Here is a 15,534-nt window from a genome sequence, read left to right on the forward strand (position 1 = left end):
AGATGGATTCTTCCTCAATCTCTTAGTTCAAAAGATACTACATGCTCAAAAGCTGTAATATCTTGGGTGAAAACACTACTTTCCATTACAGCATCAAAAACTTAACTCAGATGTTAACCCAGATCTTGTCTTTTTGCCCCAGTATGACAGCAGAGGAAGCACTGCTGATTTAAAACAGTAAGAGAGTGTAGAAAAAAAAACAACACAACACATAAATGTGATATTCACCAGTTTGTTGCACTGCAGTTTTTATATTAATCATTTGCAGACTGTCTTACGTAAACTCATGTATAAGCTATCAAGGTCTTAAATTTCTTGACTAATCAGTACTGTTCATCCTGATTATTTTTAAACTGTGTTTCTAATCATATTTTTTTAACTTAGATTGTAAGAATGAAAGTTTATTTTGGTGAAGGTATTTTTAAGATAAAGCTTCATATTATCTTGTAATATTAATTAGTTCAATATGCATTTGTGTCTCATTTGAAAACAATATAGATTGCATTTGATTTTATACAAAATACTGCATAGTGAGAAGTGTAAACATGAATTGTGTAAAATTAAAAATAATCAGCAGAGTTTTTTTCCTGTTTTATTTCCAGTATGATCATATCTGTACCAGACAGACTATGCGTGCACTGAAAAAAACACAACAGACTCAGCTGCCTGAAAACTTTTAATTAAAGCACAGATTCTTAAAACACATACTTTTAAAATTTCAAAAATAGAGAATTTCTGGCTCTACATTTCAGAGAACTCACTTTGGAAAACAGTAACTCTATTTGAATTGTTGGGATACTGTTACACAGTAAAAAAAAGCACAGTAAGACACAACAATGGGGGTTTAGTTATTTCTTCTCCTTCCTCTATGATTATATATAATTTTTAGAAACAGGCATTATCTTAAATACTATATACTTTGATACTTACCATGACAGTGAAGGCTTCTCAGAAGAACTAATGTTTTAGGAACACTGATTTTTGCACAAGCACAGGTGATGGCCTAGTTTAGCCCTTTAAAAAAATATCTAACAGCAAAAAATAGTGACCAACTCAAACACTTTTTGTCACCCTTACCTTACCTATATTAGAAAAGGCAAAATTTGCACACACCAAGCAGAGCCTGTTTGACAAGCAAGTAAACTTCTGCTTGCCTCAAAGATAGGGTTTTATAGTTGGAAAATCGGTGTTCTTCTGATGTAAGGTGATCCTTTCCAAATTCCCATGATGTTTAAGGACCTTCTCCTGACAAGCAAGTTGCCTGATGAAGAATGAATGGTGGGTCTTGCCTGGGAGAACACCAATTTATGCATGTGATTCCCACAGGAAAACACAGTTAAGTCCTATCACATCATTAGGAGTAAGGAGTACTGGCACTGGGCCGGGGAGGGCAGAGGACTAAAAGAATCCCACAGAGAAAAACTGAACAGTGGCCCAAACCCATTCCCTTGAGAAGTTAATGTGCTGCAAGAATAATCTGTTCACTGTAGTTCTGAATACTTTAAATTTTGGTCTATTTAGCCACCTTTGCAGTGCAGTTCCTACACTGCTTATGTAGGAGTAGACAAAAACATGCTATAGCAAAAAGGATGCGCTGTTATACATGAAATTCGAGTCTGGTCCTAGAGAGAAACTGCATGCTTTAAACCTACCGCAACAAGGGTTTGTTGAGGAAGGGATGTTTTTTACTTTATTTACTTCTGGTTTTGGGGTTGGTTTCACATGGATGTGACTGACCAGTAAGTCCTGAATATGGAATAAGACATATACAAGGGTGATGTGCTTTTTAAGCTTAGGGACTAATGGACCACAGCAATTGCAAAGATTACTTCATCTCAACTCAAAGGGAACATGGGGTGGCCTTTGTTTTGGATAAACTTTGATAGCCATTTGAGTGGATCAGTAAGTAGTTCTTCAGCAAGAGTGAAGACCAGACCCGCATGGGGAGAATGAATACATAGAATATAAGAGCCAGACAACTGCCATAAGAATTTCAAAGACAGACATGAGCTTAAACATCAACCCTCCCATTCCTTCCTGACAGCTGGGGACACCAGGGAACATAGTGACAGTGAGGATGTATTTCATAGGGACCAGTAAGGGGAGTCATATTGGGATTATGATTGAACTGTGTACTGCAACTGCTGTATTAAGTATATTTTTGTGTTTCCAGTATACTTTGTATCACTCTAAACCAGAAATGCCATGTGACATGAACCATCTTCAAGTAAATAAATCTGGTATTAAACATGACACTCTCCATCCATGGGATATTTCCAAGAGCCTTGTCAAGTGTTGGACTGTCACAAAGGCAGTGGAAGAAGGCACCTAGAAAGCTGTCCTTTCAACAGCTCCATTCCTGGTCCATGTCCTTCCTACCAAACTGTCCTAGTTCACAAGGCTGCTGAAGACTCCAGACAGGCCAAGCAGCTGCTGGTGTTCTTGATGCCTCAACTCAGCATGTGGTGGCCCTGCTGTGTAAGAGCATAGCACAGCAGATAAAAAGCTCTTCTGTGTCACTAGCACCTCCAACTCCCAGCTCTTCTAACCATGCCAGTTGCTGCAGCTCAGTTACAGCACAAACAGGATAAAAGTGGCAAACCCTAGAGTCCTCGTACCCTGACAGCACAACGGGAATAGACCCTTGGCATCAGCTATTACTAATGTGAGAAAATCCAAACTGAGAGTGATGCCAGCAGCAGGAGGGTAAATTATGAAACATCACTTCTTACCCTTGTGAGCTTGCTTTTGCCTCTGTCAGTGCTTTGATGCCATTTTTTTAAGATAGCAGAACAATTCCTTGGTTTTCTACTCAGTGGAAGGGCTCAACTTCCTCATTATCCCTCCTTCAAATACAGCTTTTCTCTAGACCTCCTCATATTTCTTCCCGAGTTCATGTTTTGGCATTACTAGATTGATCTTTCACCATTCTTTCCAAAATGGCACACTCACAGGTGAGAATCTCTAGCCAGTAGTCACAACACGTGACATTTCTCCTGCTGTCATGCTTCTAGGTGCTTTTTGTCCATCTCTTTCACACCACTATCATACCTATTTTAAAGTGAACTACTGTTTAATGTTGATTTGTTCACATTCTATCTCTTTCTCCCACTGACCAGACCTTTCCAGCCTCTAGTCTTCTTTCACTCTGGGGGAAGCTTCATTGGAAAGATTACTAGGTTTTGCTTTTCCCACAATAGCTTCTAAGGTTCAAAGTCTTTGCTAGAGCACAGAAAAACAGAAAAGAAGCACTCAATCCATAAGCAATAGAAATATAACCAAACTAACAAGTATAGAATTCCTGGATCAGCGTATGTCAGCTTATTATTCTCTTCTGGCATGAGAAAGAAGTTTGTACCTTGTTATTTTTATGTGTTGGCAGAGCTATCCTGCTAATTCAATTACATTATGCAAAATTCGGTATCTTTCATTCAAACAGTAACTACTGTACAAATCTAGACAAAGGAACTACTATTGCTAAAAGGCAACAGCTTATCAAGTCCTGCTAACTAGCTGTAAAACATCATAGAGACAATAGGAACACAGATTATGAGTAGTCATACTAGTTACCTAAACAAGGAGAGCAGAAACTTTATTCTGTTTATTTAGGGATAGCTCGTCTCCACCATAACGCTGTCATTAAGTGATGCGGTATCTAAGGCTGTGCTCAAGACAGCTATCTGAAACACTTGTATCACATATTCAAAAAGGTATTTGTTTTCACAGAAATAAAACACTGCTGAAGATATAATGTATTTCAAGTTAAATTCTAAGAACACAGTCAAAGCATAACAGTTGTTACTTCTTCCAAAGACTGAAGGCTCCCCCACTCCAAGCAGAAACTGTTCAATACTTGCTCAGCATATGCTACTGAAAGAGAAAAAGCTCTAATTTCATGCCCATTATTCAGTGATTAAATGTACTGTTTATGCAAAGATAATCATGTTTCACATTCAATTACTGACCCATTGATAATGAGTCAGCGTTGCATTGCTTTCAACACTGCATATATATATCTGTGTGTGTGGATACACATATATTCATTTTCTTATATGAATGTGTATGTGCCTGTGATAGCTCTGGGAAAAAAGAAAAAATTATGTGAAAATTGTGTAATACAAGATTAACATTAATGGCATAAGGGTACTAGAGGTACAGATTCAGGGTTTTTGGGCCTAAAGCACACTTACACCCCAACACTTGTTTTCTTACAAAAAAGGTATAACCAGCTGAAAGCTCATTTCCTGTGGGCTCAAATGCCCAATATTCCTATTTATCAACTCAGGGTTTTTTACTTCTGAGTCTGTTTATTCATTCTTTGGTACTCTTATCTTAAAACACAGACATTCCTCTCCTCTTTCTTCTAAAGGCACTTTCATCTCACTCTTGCCAATCCTAAACCATAGCACTGCATATGATTCAACTGAACTACATCATATCAACACTACCATATATAAATGACAGTCATGGAAAGAGGTGGATTCCTTTCTTTGCAAACTTACTGTGACTTACATTAATCTAAAACTTAAACCTGAAATGCAGCAGTTTTTCCTAGGCCACTCACTACATTAATCCAAAGAGTTGCTGGTAGCAGTGCATTAAAGAGTAACATGACTAAGACCTGCAACACAATTTAATCTCTTCTTAATATGCATGCCATGTTCTACTAGTGTTTGTGTATATATTTACACCAGCTACCAGCTGCTTTACATGAAGGAGTAAAGCTACACCAGGAGTGACAGCAGCAAATATGTGCTTAACAGATACAGCTATTTTGGTACCTTAAATGTGACAGATGACTGAGATTTACAGTTCTCTTATCACAGCTAGGCAAAGAAGTTGAATCACTGTCATCACTTACAGTTAATAATTTCTTTTCTCTACTCAGATATACCATCAACTAGAGAAAGTCTTAAGCCATATTCAAGTCTGATAGACTGAAAAATAAAATTGTCACACATAGCGGCTCTAAGAAACTTCTTGTTTCAGCAGTAATCAACTATACTAAATCTCATTCTCACAAAGTTTTGGGTTGTATTTTTTAGTGTTGGTCGGTTTGTTCTGTTTTTAATTAAACAGTCTTGTAACCAGCCTTTTTCCCTTTTAACCAGGAGTTTAACAATCTGCTGACCAAAAGTAGATTATACAGATAAATTTTCACAAGTCCTTTAAAGTATTCCCCAAAGAACCTATTTGTCATTCTGTTTTGAAAGGCAGATGATCAAAGTTAGAGGAATAAACAGTAACTTTGCAACAGCAGGAAGGAGACTAAAAAATGAAAATCTCTCAGCCTTCCCAGAGAACATTCAGAACTAAACCAAACACATCGCAGCAGATTGATCCCAGTAGCACAGCATAGCAAAGATTGACAGTTTTAGTAGAAGAACGGAGGGTTACTTTTAAGTACATGACCACTTTTCATAGCGAAAAGAGCTCTTAGTAGAAGAGAAGGCTACATTCAAAACATGACAGGAAACAGAAGCCCTGCAAAGAAGCTCTCCACATCTATGCACACACTCACTCTGGCAAGTAAAAATATAAACAAAAATTCAGACATATTCTTCCCTGTCCAATGGGAAAATGGGAACAGGAAGGGAAGAACAAGCAAAATATTCCAAGAATCCCACTGACAAAAATCACTTTCACATTCATTAAATTGCCATTTTTGGCAGAAACAAACACCACCTGTAAAAAGGGCAGCAGCAGGTAAATCTTAAACTGCAATGATGTCAAGTAACACCCTGTGACTACAAAGTGAAGGAGTCATGCATTATTTCATCCAGTTCAGTTACTCAAATAGCAGCAGCATGGGTTCCCTTAACACCAGCACTTTGCTTTTGCACTTCTTCCTACTACAAGTCAGAGCATCTCTATGCCACTAAGATGAACTTCTCGTGGAATACAAAGTCTCATGTTATAGCAAATTGTCATATAAGTAATTTAACAATGTAAAAAAAAATCCTTTGGGCTGAACTACTCTGCAGACCATCTGTTTGGAGCATATAGAAAAGAGTCTTTCTAGGATGACTACACCCTATTTGAGCAAAGCCTTGTAAGTGAGAAAAGTCTTTTAAGATTCTGAGCACTCTTAGAGCTTACTCCAAAGCAAAACTTTTTCTTCTTTTAAGTTTCATCCACTGTTTGCTTTCAAAGGAGACTGCTTAGAAGTGAGGCACAGAACTGGAAAAAGTGAAAGGTTTATATTCATCTGCTTTCCCAGTAAATTGAAAGAATGTATTCAAGTTGAGCAGGCATTTGAAGACTCCTGTGAGGCTGACAGCTGCTTCCAAAATGTCCAGTACGCTTGTCCTCTCATTTATTTCTGTCATCACCTCTGGCACCATTTTCTTGTTTTTCTCAGATCCCCCACAATGGCTCTCAGTGTCCCCTTGGACAGGAAACAAGTTAGAAAATCTCACTCAAGTATGTTAAAGCTGCAATGAAAGAACATTGCACCTCATCCCCAATATCACAAACTTCTTGGTAAGGCATGAAACATTTTTAGTTTATAGTTGCTCCTGCTAAAATTAAAAGCTTCCTTAATAATTTAGTTCTGGTTTTAGATCAAAATTATTATTTTACTTTTTCTTCAAAGTAATTAGACTATATCTTGTTACTGAAGTAGGACTTATGGTTAGGTGTCAATTCAAAGCATCTGTGCTGCCTTGATTTTAAAGATCACTTCCACTTAGATGTTCACTTTTTTTGGTGAGTACTGATTGCTGTTTAGGGTTTGGGTTTTTTCCCCTCTTTTTTTTACCCCAGAGTACATCCAAATAGCAAAAGCCTCCACCTACCACACTGACTTCTTCAAACAATACCTCAAACCCAAACCAATGTGCACTTTTCTTTATTCGCCAAACCCTGAAGAACTGCAACTTGTGACTGCCTGAAATATACACTTCACCCAAAAAACCCCAGCTTTCAAATGTACATTGAAATTGAGTCCCAGTTGTAGATCGTGTTGTACAGTTTACATTTCATCATGGCGTCATGGAGAACTTGATATAATCTCTATATATACATTTTTAAACACTCTTCCCTTTAACTTCACTTAAAGCCTAGTAGGGAAGTACTGTAAGCCTTCCCATAGGTTTCACAATTGGAGGCAGACACTGAAACCTGTGACAGGATGCCAGTCCACCCGTATTTCTAGAACCCAACTCTATTAGCAGACAGCTGCAATCATTCCGCACCAAACACCCAGACAACTTTCCAGAAGGGAAACAGACTTCCTCAATCTACACCAGCATAGAACTGGTCTCTTCATAGTTACAAAGCGACTTTGAGATACCACCATGCAGGATGGTTCTTCAAGCTAAAGCTGGAAAATCCTCAGGATCATCAGGATTTGGAGCAACAAGCTGCACCTATGAAGTAAGAAGTTTTATAAAAATGAATGCATTTCAAAAGTATCTCACAGCTATGTATATGTATTTTACCCTCAAAAGGGTTCATTCTTATACTCAAATGCTACTACTACTAAATGCTACTTCTACTCAAATTGTATCCATCACTATCATGCACATTTATCTCAGAACTTATGACTACTGTAATTTTTTTTCCAGTGTGAATGTATTTATAATGCTGCCTGGAGAAGACCAGAAGGTCACAAGTTCTGCAGCACTGAATGAAGAAAAAAGTAAAGCGGTCTTAAGCAAAATACTGCATGTTTTTAGAAGCACCATTACTATATTTCTACATTCTAGAACTACTGAATGTATTGGATTGTAGTTTTAATCTCTCTGATCTGTTACCATAAAGAACCTTTTTCTTCCAGATGAAACAAATGCATCAACTCTTCCATATTATTCTGAAAGTTCCTGGTCTTAAAACATTTTAATCACAGTAAAGCTTCTGTTAGTATGTAGAATAAAGATGCCATTTTCCAGTGTGCCAATGCTTTTTTTTTTTCCCCCCAAAGGTAAGTGGAAGTTTTTTATAATGGTTATATTGAACTCATGAATCATTCTCATAGATTTACTGATCTCACTGTCAGTAATCAAAGTATTACTGTATCACACTGAAATTTTTCAAAGAGATACAAGCCTTCAGTTATTTTAATTACTTCCCAGTTTATATCAAAACTCATTGCAGAAAAAAAATCCTCATTGCATCCCTTCCTCTAGTTACCATCAGTAGCAGACCTTTTGAAATGTGTTCTGAGTTGTGAGCCTGAATCAGTATTTAATTTCAAGTAACATAATATAGGCCAGGAACTCAAGCAGGACAACATACTATGAGACGGGAATTAAAAACACGTCTGTCACTACAGAAATCGAAATTCCACACAGAAAGGGGCAGGACATAAACACCACCAGTAACAGAAAAAAAACCCCAAGAAACAGCAACAAAACCGTAACATCTATTACCACTACTTCTGGTCGAGGTCCTGTCTCTTCAGGTCTTCTGCCACGACCACGACCACCCCGTGCTCCTCTTGATCCACGGCCAGGGCGAGGAAGACTCCCAAAATTAATATCCAGCTGAGAAGTTATATCATTCACTGGTTTTCGAAAGACATGAGAATCATCTTCGAAGTCTTCTTTTTGCAACTAAAAAGAATATCTGGTTAAAGCCTACAGTTTCCATGTATGAATGAGCTTCTCACTTCCCAGATACACATGCACACTTATAGACTAAGCAGCAGATGAACCAAGGCAGCATCTGAAGCACAAGACAAGCCTTAACTTGCACAGGATTTTAACATAGATGAGGTAATTGCAGCTTCCCAGATGCCTGGGATAGTTCTTTGTCAGCTCAGAGATTCCTGGCAACAAAAGCTTCTGTACAGACTCCATAATACAGAAGAGGTTTTTCAAAAATGTAATCTAGGAGGTTTTCAAAGGGACTAGAGAGAGTCAGACCTAAGGTACTTACTCCTACAGTTATCTCCAAATAATGGTTAAAAGGCCATACCAAAGCTACCTAACCGATGTATTCATCTACATGCCTGCAGCTATGAGATTACTGTTTTAACTGTTCCTAATAGCTAGTCGATGTCAGACTATTTCCCAGCTTAACTTTAATGGGGACTGTAGTTATGATAAAGTATGTGTTAACTCATCCTTTACAATGATCACTTATTCAGTGTCTAATTCAGGGATTTCACTTGCCTATGTTACACAGTTCCTGTACCTCCTGTTCTGTGTTCATTTTAACAAGGTCTCTTGATACTACCAAAAGAGAAACTTTACAGGCAAGAGGAACAGAAACTTGTATGTACTCTTCACACAGCTGTGTCCTCTCTTTGGAGCTTGTGGAAGGTATTCTCCCCACCCTTACCACTGCCTCTCTCAGAAAAGAAAGAGGGGGTAACAGCAACTCTGACCTTAAAAGTTTCACTAAAAAGAATGCAGACACAATGACCTAAAGTGATTAAGCAAGTTTTGATGCTAATATTATAACTAGAGAAAAGATGTGTATTCATAAATGCATGTAGACTTCAAGGATCAAAATTCCATCATGCTAGACTATATGCACACACTTTTGTGACCCCCAAAACCTGAAACCTAAGTAAGCTAGAATCTGAAAGAAGCTTCCCCTCTCTCCTCAGAACTAGTAGTTCTCCCTGAAATTTCAATCTAAGCAGTATCATGGAATAAAATCTAGGGGAAGTGGGGAGGGGGTGCACACTACAGCACCACAAGCTCTCTAGGGATAGTTCTAAGAAGCAGGACCCAAAGAAACCACACCCTAAAAAAAATTCATATTTCCAAGTGCACACTGAGATACATGCAGATGTATACTGGCAAGTAAGCTAAACAGTTTCACAAACCAAGTTTTTCTAGCAGCATTACCAGAGACTTATACAGGTGGCAGCAGCTAAGCCATAAGGTAGAACAACCTGATATATTACATATTTGCAGAGAAAATAGGGGTGATGATCTGAGACAAAAAGCTGAACACACAATTTAAAGCCAGTTTTGGGGCACATGTCATTACAGTGATAAAGCTTAGATACTATTTTCTTGCCTATTCGGATTATACTAAAACTAGTAGAAAAAAAACAGAGACAGTTTCCCAACCCTGGGCAAAAAGGAGAGTTTACAACAGAATTCCTGAGGCAGTGCTTACATTGTCACTGTATTTTGACTTGTGAATCACCACTGCTTTGGAAGGAACAGTGGATTCTGGCTTCCGGATATTGAATTCAGGCTTTGGTCGATTCCGTTGCTGAAGATTTTTCCACTCATCTAATGTCATTTCTTGAACCACTTCTTCCATTGGCTCTCCTTCAGCAACTCTAGAAGTTCACAGGTTTTAAAGTAAAAAAACATTAGGTTGCAACATTCCAGGACAAACAAGAATACTCATCTCCAAAGTAAGGATACTAAACAAAACATTTAGAATGTTTCTTACCAAATTATTGTCATTAATTTCACTTACTCCCCACAGTAACTTTATGTGTGATAGTTTTACATCAATGTAACTTAGAGTATATACTTATGTACTGTTTGAAATTAGTCATATGAACAAACGCTGTCTGCAGCCTCTTGTATTAGTACTCATCCAGTCTCATCCTGAATTCAAGCACTTAGATTCTAGACAAAATCATTCTGCCTTTTGATCTGGCATATTCTTAACCCTACAGTTTAATAGTGGATCTACTCAGCAAATACAGCCATACTGAAAAAAAAGGCACACAGCAGTTTTAAAACACCCCAGTTGCATGGTTTCATTGCCTTGTACTGCACAATGATGAGATGAATTCATGTTTCAGTGTAGCTTTCAGTCATCAAAAAGATATGATGATCAGACCATGCCATCTTCCAGGTAATTAACATTTTCTTTGTGTATTTCACAAGATGCTTCCTTGAATTTTTTTTGTCAGATGTAGTAACAGACAAGCAGACAGCATTTATCACTTGGCAAAAGCAGATTAATCCTGATTAAATGAAAATTATTAAGTCACATTTTCATTTGTCATTAAGTGAAATAACAATATGTCCTAGAAAAATATATGAAATGTCAGAGGCTGCCTTGCATATTTTGAACTGTAAAGACAGAAGGTTTTATGTCTGTAAGATACACAGAGATAAGACAAGACACATAAGCAAAAAAAACCTTCTTTTCCACTCATCACTGCTTGAGTACTCTTCTGCCACTTTTCTGATGCTGATCATGACAGGCCTGCCCAGGACCAGCAGCTATTAGAACACTGCAGGTGTACATTTAATGATACCCACAGAAAGCCATTTCCTACTAACCAGCATCACATACAGGGAGCACAACTTACTCCATCCATCACCATAACCATCTGCTGCATAAACAAGTCAAATACCATGACCTACAAGAAAACCCACACTGATTACTCCAAGACACTTGAGAAACCATTTCTCTCCTCACACAGAAAACTGCTATGCATTACAACAGCAGTTGAAGTTGGCCAAGTATTTCCCTAACAATGGACTTTTCTGGAAAGCCCTCTCATTAGAACCTGTCTACTGGGAGAGTTACGGATTTGGTTTTCCTCATTCGGTCATAGTTCCACAGTCCTACTAAATAATTATGATTTCCCCAATGTAAATATACACTTTATTAGGTGCAAGTAGGAAGTTTTTTATCATGGGAAGATGCAGAGTCAAATGACAATCAATGACTGTATTTTGTTTTTAAAGTTATACAAGCAGCCCATTGGATTGCACACATTTGTTGGGACAGTTCTGTACATTATAGGACTAACTTATATAGGAACAGGCCTGGTCCCTCTTCTTACCTGATCTTGCAGCAAAGCATTCATGTTTCTTGCCAGCCAAAATTAGACAGTATTTTTCTGAACACCCAGCACGACTATGAGAAGCAGAACCGAACACTACGGCAGCCCTGAATTTTGGTTCTAGGATTAACACAGTTCTAAATTCACTTCACAGAAGAGTAACAAATACAGAAGTCCTATACTACATGCCTGCTCTCTGACATGCCTTTATGCCCTGTTATTTTGACAATTCCAGCTTTATCAACCAGAAATTCAAGGTTAAAAGACTGGTCAGCAGTCGTAGTTCCACGCTCTTTACAATCTGTTTAATTTTTTCCTAAGCCACTATTCTCAGTAAATTGCATATCTGAACTTTAGGAAGTCTTTTTTCTGCCTCTCCCATGAAGTTTTTACCACATTACAGAGACAATGTTTCTGTAATGTTTCTCTCTCGGCAAGAGCTGTAGAAAGATACAGAACTGATTGCAAAAAGTACTTGAGAACTAACTATTAATATCTTAATTTGCAAAAGAAAACCAAGAATGCAAGTGGGAGTTTAACAGTGTAAAGTAATATTTACTGCATTTTCTGTGGCTCAAATATTGCACGAAAGAAGGGCAATAGTGCAAACATTCAATAATACTGAATGGCTGACTAGTGGTATGAGATGCTAAAGCAACCCAGTGATTTGAGAACAAGCAACCAAAACAACAATCACCAGAAAGTCCCAAGAACAACTAGAAATATGTACACTCAGGCAAAAGTATCAGCCACCCAAACACAGAAAGAACCACTAACAAGGCAGGAGCTCTGAAGGAGGGACCCCAACTCCCCAGACTGTGCAGGAGCATTGCAGTCAAGTATCCGTTCTTTCTTCAACATCATACTGTGTATGATAAGCAGCCACATCAACAGTTTTGTTTGGAACAGATGTTATTACTGGTAGGGTGGAACTAAATCTCAACTAAATAATGTCTTCTGTGTGGGAACAGGTGAGAAGTCCACAATAGCACTGCAAGGCAGAAGTCTAAAGCACAATGTACACGTGAAGCCTTTAAAGATGTGCAAAGGAAAATACATAATGCTGAAAAAATAAAAAATTTTGCATATCCATGACATTAAGGCAAGACATCCAGGAGGGAAAAAACCCTAACACAGCAGTTTCTATTTTCTAAGTATTAGAAAGACCATCAGGGGACCTTGAAATCTCTATTAGCAGAGTACATTAAAATCAACTAGACAGGTCTGAGAAGGCACAATTAAAACTGGTCATGCCTTGGGTCAGAAAGACCCTTTTCAGGTCTAAATTGCTATGATCATAAGATAACATGAGGACATTTGACCTGACCTCTCAAAATAGCGAACAGAGCTATTGCTTTGAAAGGCACACATATATCAAAAACACCCACTTGCCAGTTCCAAAGGAAATACTTGTGGATTTACACTGCAAATATTTGGTTTTTTCAACTTCAAAATACGGTTTTGATTTTTACTGCAAAAGATGGTTTTAACTGCTAGGTTATTAGCAGTACAAATTTGTTTTAGGATGTCAGGCCTCCCAAGGCGACACACCTATGAGTGAAGCACAGCAACAGGAACCTGCATATCACATTTTAGACAGAAACTCAATTGCAGCAAGTTATTTTGGGCACCAAGCCAGCATGGAAGTGCATTCTGTGCATTACTTTCTACCTTCTAACCTTACACAATTTTAATAACTGATTGGTGTGCATTTTCATTAATCAAATTAGTAAGTTCCTTGGCACACCAGCAATTATGCTTACAAAACACTGCCAGACAACTAAGCACAACCTCTGGATGTGAAAAAACTGAATTCACAATGAAAGTCCTACCAAATCACCAAATGAGAGCCTTCAGTAATGGTTCCTACTCTTCAGTGTTTTCAATAGATGACCATAACCCTTTAACTATGCCTTGATTACTGTGCACATAGTAAACAAAATACATTTTCTTTTTACCAGAAGAAAGGCAAATGGAAAGGAATGCCATTTAGCTCAGCTATTCAGCTATTATTTCCATATCTTTAGAAATAATGACAGCAGATCTCTCTCAGATCAGTTTTTGTATTATTCAGCTGCACAAAGCAAATGCTTAGCCAGCTTTTATCAAGAAGTCAATGACATGAAGCTTTCCCACTAAACATTATTCACAAGAGCATTATCATCGGATATAGAAAAATTTAAAGTTAAACAAGGTAAGACCAAACAACAATTATACAAACTTACTATGGAAGAAAAACACTGAATCAAGTACTTATGAAGCTCTGGCCTGATCTATGAACTTTATGTCACCATTAAACAACAACAGTGTCCAAACCGGCACAAACAAAAAAACAATAAATAACCAAACAACAACAAAACAAATAAACAAATTAGATAAACAGCTTTAAAAAAAAATCTTGAAGATAAGTTGTTAAAGCTTCCTATTATATAACCAAAATGATACACAGCTCCACCAAAAAGGAAGACTATTACGTGAGAAAAAAGTAAGAAAACCCCACAGATTAAATACAAGTTCTGCAAATACCTTTAGGAACAGGAATTGATTAGCCCATGTGCTGTACTGAATAAAAACAAAATATCTACCAATTTGAATTGGTCAACGAAGTCCATTGTTTGGACTGTAAGAAAAGTTTAAAAAGTTCAACAGAAAGCAGCTGTGAGGAAAGTTTATACTTCTGCACTACCTGTGTATTTTATACAGGGTTAAGGTTAGGTTTTGCTTCTGCAGCAAACAAACCCCCTGCTGGTAGCATGCAGTTTGGGATGATATAACTAGAGATAAACATTGTTGATACACTCAAGAAAATTTGAGGATATGGGAATAAACAACTCGATTTATATTATATAAGTATTAAAGAAACTCTTATCCTGCAATACTCTGCAAATAGAAGCTCAGGAATGGCAAAACAGAGTCCTAAAGACAAGACCCCATAAGTTACAGAAGCCCATAGAACCTCTTCTCCAGAGTTGCATAGAAATTAGCCAGTACCATGTCAGAAAGCTATATACCATCTTCATGCAGACAGGTTATTCCCAACTTCCAGGATTACATTTTTTTACTCATAATTTTAAATGGAAACACAAGAAGAAAGAGAATGAGAGAAGAAACAAACCCAAGTCTTCAATTGCTTTCTCAATGCAAGCACACAACTGCAATAAAGCAGTAGAAAATGGTTTCCTTGCAGTCACTGCATTTTAGTGTCAAAATGAGAAAGACCCTAGCAGCAGCCCAAGCAAACACACAACCCTTTATAATATTGAGGCTGTAGCAAAAGCACAAGGTAGCCTAATTTGTGTTACCTGGACAGCAGGGGCAACCTAAGCAGTAAGACCTTTAAATACATCCTGAAGCTCTAACACCATATCCTACCAGCTTTTGCTTTTAAACGCTAAACAACAACAATTCCATCTTGTTAAGGTGCATGCCATACAACCATCCCTAATGACCTAGGCACTAGGGATTCACACAATGTCTCCTATTTTAAAATACAGGGGTCACCAAGGTAAGTGCAGTGAGATATATGTAACTCATGTTTCGTATATAGATTTGTAACCCTTCAGGACAGTGTTTATTGCACTGAAAAGAGCACACAGCGCACAATTTTGTACTTGTAGGTTACTTGCTTTTTTGAATCATTTTAATTTCAGCAGACTATTCCTAAATTAATCTTTTTTAAAAAAACACAAACAGGAGTAAAATCTCCAGAAAGGCTCCCAGTCTGACTGAACACCTAGTGCTCTCAAAGGAAGATGAAAGAATTAAAGATAACTGGCAGATTCTGCCAGAGGCCTTTTCCACTGTATATACTTCTC

At 37.7% G+C, this 15,534-nt stretch overlaps 2 protein-coding genes across 3 annotated transcripts in view; one reads left to right on the forward strand and one right to left on the reverse strand.

Annotated features, from left to right (window-relative positions):
- The window catches only part of CDC14B (cell division cycle 14B), a 52,307-nt gene extending 44,413 nt beyond the window's left edge, over window positions 1-7,894 (forward strand). The window contains exon 13 of the mRNA XM_042033659.1: window positions 7,569-7,894. Within this exon, the coding sequence (XP_041889593.1) occupies window positions 7,569-7,734 (166 nt within the window). The 3' untranslated portion in view covers window positions 7,735-7,894. The remainder of the gene's footprint in view (window positions 1-7,568) is intronic.
- The window catches only part of HABP4 (hyaluronan binding protein 4), a 30,078-nt gene continuing 15,202 nt past the window's right edge, over window positions 659-15,534 (reverse strand). For both annotated transcript variants that reach the window (XM_042033660.1, XM_042033661.1), the window contains 3 exons: window positions 10,078-10,246; window positions 8,373-8,555; window positions 659-7,370 (listed from right to left, as the gene is read on the reverse strand). In XM_042033660.1, coding sequence (XP_041889594.1) covers window positions 7,314-7,370; window positions 8,373-8,555; window positions 10,078-10,246 — 409 coding nt within the window. In that variant the 3' untranslated portion in view covers window positions 659-7,313. The remainder of the gene's footprint in view (window positions 7,371-8,372; window positions 8,556-10,077; window positions 10,247-15,534) is intronic.

This window comes from Corvus kubaryi, unplaced genomic scaffold (genome assembly GCF_017639235.1).
Source record: "Corvus kubaryi isolate FWS band 111438036 unplaced genomic scaffold, C.kubaryi_AGA036_p1.0 37357, whole genome shotgun sequence".
In the NCBI taxonomy this organism is placed as follows: domain Eukaryota; kingdom Metazoa; phylum Chordata; class Aves; order Passeriformes; family Corvidae; genus Corvus; species Corvus kubaryi.